The following is a 9,118-nucleotide window of genomic DNA, read 5'->3' on the forward strand; positions in this document are numbered from 1 at the left end:
TCTTAATGAGCTTATCTCTTTTGCCCATTGTGTAAGTTGCCTCGCTCCTTGTTAGAGGAGACTTACTTATGCGCCAAGAGTTGGTCTGTTTTTTAACCCTCGCCCGTATTGGTGTTTTTCCAGCCGCGAACGTATAAGGGGGCGGGGGTCCGTTGGACCCCCCCTTGCCGTTTCGTCCCTGATCGAGCTAGAGCTTCGCGGAAAAAACGAGCGTGCTGCCCGCGACGAGAGGAAGCCGATGATACCCAATTTTAAGGTCCTAGGTTATCGGTTGACCTTCCAGGTCAGGTCAATGACCCAAAAGTCGGGAAAATCGGGACCTGTTAGAACGTCGTAAAACGTGGCTGCTATGGGGTTTTTCGGGGTGCTGATCACGAATATCATGTTAGTTATGATCACTGATGATGTCTTTATGCATTGAGGCCAGGTCGGGTCAGGTCAGGTCAACCAGTAAGGATTTTGCCGGGTATTCGTAGTAGCCTCTGACAGCTTCGTAACATGTTACGAAGGCACCAAAACTGCTTCGTAAATGTTCAAATGGTTGCTAAATTCGAATTCAGCTCCAAAAACTAGCCTAGAAACATGTAAAACTCGAAAAAGTGAACCGAGGTCATCAAAGGTCAATGACCTGACCTGACCTTCCGGTGACCTTGACACCCACCCTAATGCATGGGAGCAACATCATATGCCATGTTTGAACACTTGAAACCACAAAAAGACTGCTAACGCGCGGCTAATGCGAGCCGACATACGCCGAATCGCGATTCCGGCCAAACATGGTCTCGAAAAGTAGGTCACAGGTCAAAGGTCATTAGGGTCAGGGTCATGAAATTTTCAGGATAGGTGTAAAATTGATTATCGCGAGGGTACTGAAAGTTTCGTCGCGATCGGCCGCTTTTTACGCGAGTTATTCGCGAAAAACAGAGGGGGGTCCGTTCGACCCCCCCCCCCCTATACGGGCGAGGGTTAAGCATGTCCGATTTAAAAAGAACGACTGAGCGATCTAAGCGTGAATTTAACTGAGCGGAAACTGAGCTAAGCTGAATTGAGCGGAAACTGAGCTGAGCTGAACGGGAACTGAGCTGAGCTGAGCTGAGCGGAAACTGAGCTGAGCTGAGCGGAAACTGAGCTGAGCTGAGCGGAAACTGAGCTGAGCTGAGCGGAAACTGAGCTGAGCGGAAACTGAGCTGAGCTGAGCTGAGCGGAAACTGAGCTGAGCTGAGCTGAGCGGAAGCTGAGCTGAGCTGAGCTGAGCGGAAACTGAGCTGAGCTAAGCTGAGCGGAAACTGAGCTGAGCTGAGCTGAGCGGAAACTGAGCTGAGCTGAGCTGAGCGTGAGCGGAGCACAGCCGGTTTGAGCGGAGCGTGAGCTGAGCTGAGCCGTGTTAAACTGAGCGGGAGCTGAGCGGGAGCGGATAAAACGGAGTTGAGCTGAGCGAGCTCACTTTTTTCTTGAGCTGTCACAAGTCTGACCAGAAGTACCTCAAACGTAATAGTATGCCAAAAAACGACGGACTTCTGCAGTCATACTTTGTCTTTGTCTTGAATAAGTATCCCTGTACGGAGTTTGGTGAAACTGAATATGTCATAATATGCCAAAAGTGAATATGTACGCCGCCGTAATGGAATATATTCACTTGGTGAAATCGGGCCCTGGTGGGGCAATGTGAGGAGGCTTCAAACTAATATAAAAGCATGGGTCGGATGGCCTATTATTTTTTCTTTAGTTTCAAAAAAAAAAAAATCATGGTGTCAGGGCTGTGATGAAAAATAAAGGCCTGGCTACACTGTGCGTTTTCTGCGTGCGTTTTTTGCGTGTTTGCGGGTTTTGCGTAATATCGTTCTAGAAAAATAAACGATATTACGCTTTTGTGATGTTTTTTATATTCAATTGTTGTTAATATAAGAGTTATATTAACTTCTGCATATAACTAATGTAAAAATTATATTATTTTTTACTTTTTTCTAGAAGGATATTAGGCAAAAAACGCAAACCCGCAAAAAACGCACGCAGAAAACGCATAGTGTAGCCAGGCCTTAAGTGGTCTAAATCCGGTGAGAAAACAGGATTTGGGGGTACCCTAGGTTTGGCTCCTTCAGGCTCTGGCCCCCCAGTGAAAATTCCTTAGACGAGGCCCTGGTCACTAGTGAACGTTCCATTCACAAGCGACCTTCAGCAGCTGACTGGGCAGAACTGCTTTATAAAAGCGTGTCGGTATCTATAAAGAGTTGGACTAATATCGTCCCTGTAGCACCAGAGCAGAAAAAAAAATGCAATGAAAAACTAAATAAAGAAACTCCAAGTCACGTCCTGGACCGACAGTAAAAATGTCTCTAATACCTTGCTATGGCAACACTGCTGAAATAGCCCCAGTTGGTGCAGTCTTGTAGCGGACGAACGACTAAAACGGCTTAATCTCTCGCTGTTCGGATGGCCTCGGAATGGGCGGATGAACTGTGTCGTTCTCTCTGTGTTCTGGTCCGGTTAAACCGTCTGTGCAGGAGAACAAGGGAAATCTCAGTCATAAAGTACAGTTTTAACATATGTCTGACGCCCCGGGGTTCCTAGCTTACCGAAATCTCCGGTCATTCCGGAGGAAATTGCGTGTGTCGCCGTGTTCCCCGCCCCTTTATCCTGCCGTTTTTACCTGCTTCCTCCTGTCTGACGGAGGAGATACGGCCACTTTTGACGGGATAATCCGTAATCACACGATCGGAACAGCGGTATTCGGTTGCCACTGTGGAGCGGCTGCTCGTGGGACTGGGGGGTGGGGGTGGAGGGGGTGAGCCCTGCGGGAGCTGGCAGTGTCCAGCCGACTAGCTCAGCCCAGTCGGCAGCCTTGTCCTGTCCTGTACCGTTCCGGTGCCTGTGTAGTGTATCGCCCCTGTCCCCGCTCTGCCAATACATTGTACGGACCCACAGACCCCACTGACAACACGACCCGCCATGTCCGAGCCGAGCCGTTCGATAGAGTTCTTTTAACCAATCTGGGACATACATTCCTGCGGGGATTTGTCGGCGCGGCGGCATTTCGTGAACATCACGCAAGAGTCGCACCCAGCCTTGAGTTGTCACAGCGCTGGAGAATGAGAATGCCGGCTGGCATCATTTAGTAGCCAACCAGCATGCAGGCAGAAAAAGTACGCGTCCTACTGTCCGCAATTAAAATGGAGAGATTTACGACCCAATTAATTAACGAGCGTGGTTTTGTCTTTCCAGACGATACACCTCGTCCAAGAGGACCCACACTACGAAAAAATACCCTACCAGACGTATCAGGTAAGATTTGTCGTGTTCAACTATGATGCATGTGCACTCTTACATAATATTTTTAGGATGATCGATGGATTAGTTTGTTCAGCATTCCTGAAAGCCGTTATTTCATGACGGGTCTTATGACAAGACCGCTTCAAAAGAACCGCTAGAAAATAAAAGCGCAGTCGTTTTAATCGAGTTTGTGCAATCGGTGAACCTTTTCCGGCGCCTGCCGACCATTCCGAGCTTTCTACTGACCTCCTCGACTTGCCCAATGGTCTCTCTGACCTGCTGGGTGACCAACGCGACCTCAAAATGACCTCTCTGACCTGCTCACTGACCTCTCTAACCTGTCCGCTGCTCCGTCTGATCTGCCTGATAACATCTCTGATCTGTCCCTCTACCCCTCAGACTCTGCAGATCGCCTCTGAAGAGCTAATGGAGGAGAAGATCCAGTGTCGCGTGCTCGACTGCGACACCATCAGCCAGGTCAAATCCAAGATCCTGGACGCCCTGTACAAGAACACGCCGCACTCGCTGCGGCCGTCCATTCACGAGGTGGACCTCGGTGAGTGCCAGCACGCGCCGGCCACGGGCGCCGGCAGCGGCCCTCCTGCATGTTTGATCAGAGCCTTGTCCATATTAGACGCCGGCTGAGTTGAGCGACGTTATCAGCCGGGCGTGTCCCGATGAGCCGGCTGGAAACTGACCTTCCCGCTTTGTCCGCAGAGTGGCGCCACGGTCGCGGCGGCCACCTCACCCTGGCCGATGAGGATCTCACGAGTAAAATGGTGGACGGATGGCGGCGCATCAACACACTGGCGCATTATGGCGTCAAGGACTCAGCTGTGATGTCTCTGGTGCCGCGTCAGGGCGCCGAGGTGTCGCCGACCGCCCGCAGTCCCTGTGAGTCCGCGGTGATGACGTCACCCGTGCCGTGTCCGCGCTGAGTCGCCGCGACAGGCGACACGTCGCCCTGACGTGATCCCAGTGTCGGCACCGGCCGCAGAGCGAACCTGTTCCCTGGCCGTTTTGTACTGAACGTATTACAAGGTTATTTACATACCTCAGAATAACCTCAGCGTGTCGTCCTAAATGGCTCGTCGCGCTGGTGACTTTGACTCTTTAAGGCGCGACGTGTTTTTGGTTTTGTCAAATAACCAAGCTTTTTTCTGCCAAGACTGGCATGAAAGACCCCTCCGTCTGACGCTCTCATCTCTTCTGTTTCAGACACGAGTGTATACTCGATACCAACATCGCTGTCGCCCTCCCAGAACGGCACCATTCGAAAGGTGAACGCCTTCCACCTGGTGAAGCCGGCCTGCGAGTACGCTAGCCAGCGCAGCGAGCGGTCGCACAAGGCCATCCCGGAGATTTTCCTCACCCGACTGCTCTCCACCAAAGGGACCATCCAGAAGTTCGTCGACGATCTCCTAGCGACGATTCTAAACGCAGGCGAGACGCTGCCACCGGCCATCAAATGGCTGTTCGATCTGTTTGACGAGGCCGCGCGCATACACGCCGTGCCCAACACCGATGAGGTGGTGTATGCGTGGAAGTCGAATTCGCTGCCGCTGCGATTCTGGGTCAACTTCATCAAGAACCCCGACTTCCTGTTTGACATCGACAAGTCGGTGACGGTCGACTCGAGTCTGACGGTGATCGCGCAGACCTTCATGGACGCGTGTTCGACGTCCGAGCACCGGCTCGGCAAGGACTCACCGTCCAACAAGCTTCTCTTCGCCAAGGACCTGCCGCACTACCGGTCTCAGGTCGAGAGGTTCTACCGCGACATCAACGACCTGCCGACGGTGACCGACCAGGAGCTCAACTCACACATGCAGAGGCTCTCTATGGTACACGGCGGGCAGTTCGACGTCATCGCCGCGCTCAAGGAGCTCTACATCTACGTCACCAAGTACCGGGATGATGTGATGAAGGCGCTGGACTCTGACGAGCACTGTCGCCGCCTCCATCTGCCGCATAAACTGGAGAACGTTCAGAGTACGATGGAGGGCGAGGAGACGTCCATGTGCTAGCCCGGGCTGTGAGCGGTGGGGTGCGGTCACAGGCGGCCCTCTCCGTGATGGGGATGGCCGGACCGTCTCTGTACCGGCGGCCGGTCCCGGGCGGCAGCCGCCCCTCAGTCCAGTGTCTGATTTAGTCCAGTGTCCGACCGGGACACGCGTGTTCTGTCCTCGCGGCGTCTCTCGTAGTGCCTGTGTGCCGGTAGACGAGCACACTGGCACCGCCTGGGGCCATTCCAGTTGCAGAAATCGCCAAAATGAACGTGTACAGATTTTATAAGCTGTGATATATTTGATTGCCGGACGCTACGGCGTCTCGGCTGTGTGTCTGTGTGTGAGCAGCAAGTGTTCCTCTGTCGTCCGTGTCTTGTGTCTCTTGCCAACTGCAATGCCAAATACGCAGAGCGGCGTGTCTCGCAGGGCGCAGAGAGGGCGTGCTAGACTGCTAGTGATATATCCGCTCCGGGACGCCGCGCTGACTGTGGTGAGAGCCCGCCGGGCGGTGGCGCGCGCCGTCCGTAGAGGCGATTGTGACGCGCTGTTGACGTTCTCAGCTGTGTGGGCACGGCCGAGTGTGGCGGCCGCTGGCGCAACTAGTCCTTATCCTGTGTGTTGGCGCCCATCACTCGTGTACTTAAGTCTAGGCATTTTATATTTTGTAAGCCGTGCAGGACTGATAGGTTGGTTATATGCTGCAATGTTTTCTCGTACTGTGCATTGATTTTGTACAAAATGATATTTATAAAATGTAAATAAACTTGATGCGTAACACAGCGACTCTGAGGAGCAATGGAGGTAGCCACGGCCGCATGGTTTAAGAATGCTTTTAACGGATTAATTTATGCACCGTACTTAGGGCTTTGCTTGAGCTCCTTAGCGATGAGGCAGCGCCATCATTGGTCAAGCTAAAAGGTTGAGCTTTGAATGGCGAACCAATCCCGAGTCTCGACTTACACAAAAGCATATCACGTAAACCCCAAAACCGGGCTCACGAGGTCGTACATTTCCACATCTGCCGAAGCTGCTCTATCCCCTGTGCAGCCATTCAGACTCTCCGACTCGACAGGGACGGCAGTCCGCCTGCCCGTGCCGCCGGCCGCCCGCGAGGTGGTCTGTTCACAGCACAGGCGCTATTTACGGCGACACGGGTCCACCGATCAGCAGGGCGGTCCCGGCCGCGGCGCTCCATCCGTCCCGGATCGGCGCAGCGGCGACAGATACGGCCGGATTAGCTGCCGCCGTCGACTCCCCGTGTTGCTGTCCGACCCGGCCGCAAGTTCCAGCCGCCACGCCGCCAACTACAACTACAAGTTCTACAACGAGTGTTGCTGTCCGGCCCAGCCGCCAGTTCGCACCGCCGCCGCACCGCGGCAGCACCGCCGCCGGCGGCCACCTGCCGGATTTCCTCTATTCACGCCATTATGGGTGCAATCCGATCTTGATAAGGCCCTCGTCCAATTAAGCCGTGCCCGGTGGCGTAGGCTCCGCCCCCAACGCCACCCATCACGGAACCCAGCTGGTAAATGTGCGGTTGGTAAAAAGGCCCGGCGTGACATGGAGGACTAAGTGTAAGGTGTGTGCGGTGCCATGCGAAATCATTTATGAATACATCCAACCCAACTGGACGTGCGAAATGTCACATGCCTGCAGCACGTATGTGTAAATGAATAAACGAGGACAAAGACGGGCACCTCACGAATTACCTACACAGTTCACCCGACACCCGTCCAAGTCTGAACGGCACAGACGTCGGACATTGCTTTGCTTAGGGATAAAACAACCACAAAAGCTCTATGACGACATATCCCGTCTTAATTGATGTGTTACCTTGACCTTTGATCAAGGGTTTCTACTTCAGACAGGAAAAAGTTGAAGCGGCGGCGGTGTCTTGATCAATTGATTAGCATGTCAGGTGGATGTTACGAGCACAAATGCGCTTGGCATTGTACGGAATTCGATCGCCCTTTACTCGGGAGCGCTCCTTGTCCGATACGTCTTCCTTTGGTGACATGTTTGATGCTGCTCTCACAAAAACGCAATGTTTGAAATGCTCATCTACTGTTTGAGTGTCAGCTCCTGTGAAAGCCTTAATTCCATCTGCCAATCTGCATATTGACCACTGTCATGATAGGCTCGTTCCCACCGTTTATCCTGTACGACAATAACTCCCGGCCCGCGGCGGCGGCGGGGTCCAGTTTTTGTCGTCCCCATTCGTCCGACATGTCGCCCGCAGACGTGTCATCTGACCACTGACAGCCACTGACAGCTCGGAGAGGTTTTGTTTTCTCCGCTATCTGACGGGCTGATAACAAACTGGACGGCGGAAGCGTCCCCGGACAAACAAAAACGGCGACTGGCGCGGCCTTGGCGGGCCCTGGGAGCCGGCCGCGGTCGGGGCACGCTTGGGACACACCGGGGACAGGTCGGGCGGCTGGGGAGTCACGTCGACACTGACAGTGGAGACGGGCCTTATCGAGGTGCAGAGTGGTGCGACCTCGTGTTTCGATACCACAATCGGTGTGGAAAAGGGTTGGAAAAGACAATGGGTGGGATACAGAGCTGAAAGAGACAAGGGGAGACGAGAACCTGGAAGAGACGGTCACCGGAAAAGACTGAGGAAATGAACAAAGACCCTTTCAAAAAAGTTCGATTGCAAAGCGTTTTAATTTGTCTAATTTTAGAAACATTCACCGACATAGGCGGCGGAACGGGGAGGGCACCGGGGCACCGTGCCCCCCTTTGATTTTGGCATTTTAACCATTAGCCCTATGGGCGTTGCATGGAAAGAATGGGACCAAAAGTCGGCAGTGCCCCCCCCCCCCCCCCCTTAATTGAAGGTGTTCCGCCGCTACTGTTCACCGATCGTTTGAATGTCAGACGCCGGCAAATGGTAAATGGCCATCTGCCCATATGGAGATTTGGTTACCTACCTTCTACATCCTACATCGAGTCCAGAGGAGTCGACGGATCACAAAGATGATCATAAGTCACGCACGAAGTAAAGCGTAACTAATGCACTTAACTAAAGCTTTCAGTAACCATTAATTTGTTGTGGTTAGCAATATCTTTAAAGAAATGCTTAGAGTCCATCTGCATACAATTCCAATTCTCATTGCTCAAGCCGTCGAATCCACAATCTGCACGTCTATGTGAGACTGCGTGCGCGTCAAATCACCGTGTCGAATTTTAAGTATGTCCAGCGATTCCAAAACCAGCTGTATCATCACGAAATCAGAGCGTTGCGGATTTCGAACGGCAGCTAATGACGTCTGATGCTCAAAGTGATACCGGGGCTTCCACCCATGTGTGTGTGGGGGGATGGGGGGAGGATGGTGCTTGGTGTTCGGGCGAGGAGATGCGGCTGAGCATTCTGTGTCTGTTTCGCCACGTGCACAGGTTTATTGGTTCACGTTAGTTGATACTTGCTGCTGGAATTTAAATTTTACAACGGGTCTGGGAGGAATGTCGAATTCCTACCGTCAAACCACTGAACTATTTTGACACCTTTTATGCTCAAAGTCATATGCAGCTGAAATCTGAATCACCTTATGAGGTACCTTTAAGAATTATCTTTGATCATCCAGATAAGAAGTTAAACACATCTGAAAGCGAGCATGCTACCTTCCGCGTTGTACCAAAAATTCAATGTTACTTTTTCCGAATTTTAGGGTTTTGAATCAGCAGGTGACTTCACAGGTCAGGTTGGTGACCCTTAAGTGGGGTATTGTGTTTTTATACAAATGGGACGAAATGACCGTAAAGCACAAATATCGGTGCGAAAACTGAGGTATTATCGTACCTACGTTTCGGTAAAAGCTTTATAACAGATTTAGGCG

The 9,118-nt window shown here is 52.3% G+C and overlaps 1 protein-coding gene across 2 annotated transcripts in view; it reads left to right on the forward strand.

Annotated features, from left to right (window-relative positions):
• The window catches only part of LOC122366868 (plexin-B-like), a 73,325-nt gene extending 67,272 nt beyond the window's left edge, over positions 1 to 6,053 (forward strand). For both annotated transcript variants that reach the window (XM_043339517.1, XM_043339510.1), the window contains exons 13-16: positions 3,220 to 3,279; positions 3,667 to 3,823; positions 3,985 to 4,161; positions 4,486 to 6,053. In XM_043339517.1, the coding sequence (XP_043195452.1) occupies positions 3,220 to 3,279; positions 3,667 to 3,823; positions 3,985 to 4,161; positions 4,486 to 5,294 (1,203 nt within the window). In that variant the 3' untranslated portion in view covers positions 5,295 to 6,053. The remainder of the gene's footprint in view (positions 1 to 3,219; positions 3,280 to 3,666; positions 3,824 to 3,984; positions 4,162 to 4,485) is intronic.
• Positions 6,054 to 9,118: the final 3,065 nt, after the last annotated feature.

The sequence above is a fragment of the Amphibalanus amphitrite genome, unplaced genomic scaffold, assembly GCF_019059575.1.
Source record: "Amphibalanus amphitrite isolate SeventyFive unplaced genomic scaffold, NRLGWU_Aamphi_draft 000030F_arrow, whole genome shotgun sequence".
Classification (NCBI taxonomy): domain Eukaryota; kingdom Metazoa; phylum Arthropoda; class Thecostraca; order Balanomorpha; family Balanidae; genus Amphibalanus; species Amphibalanus amphitrite.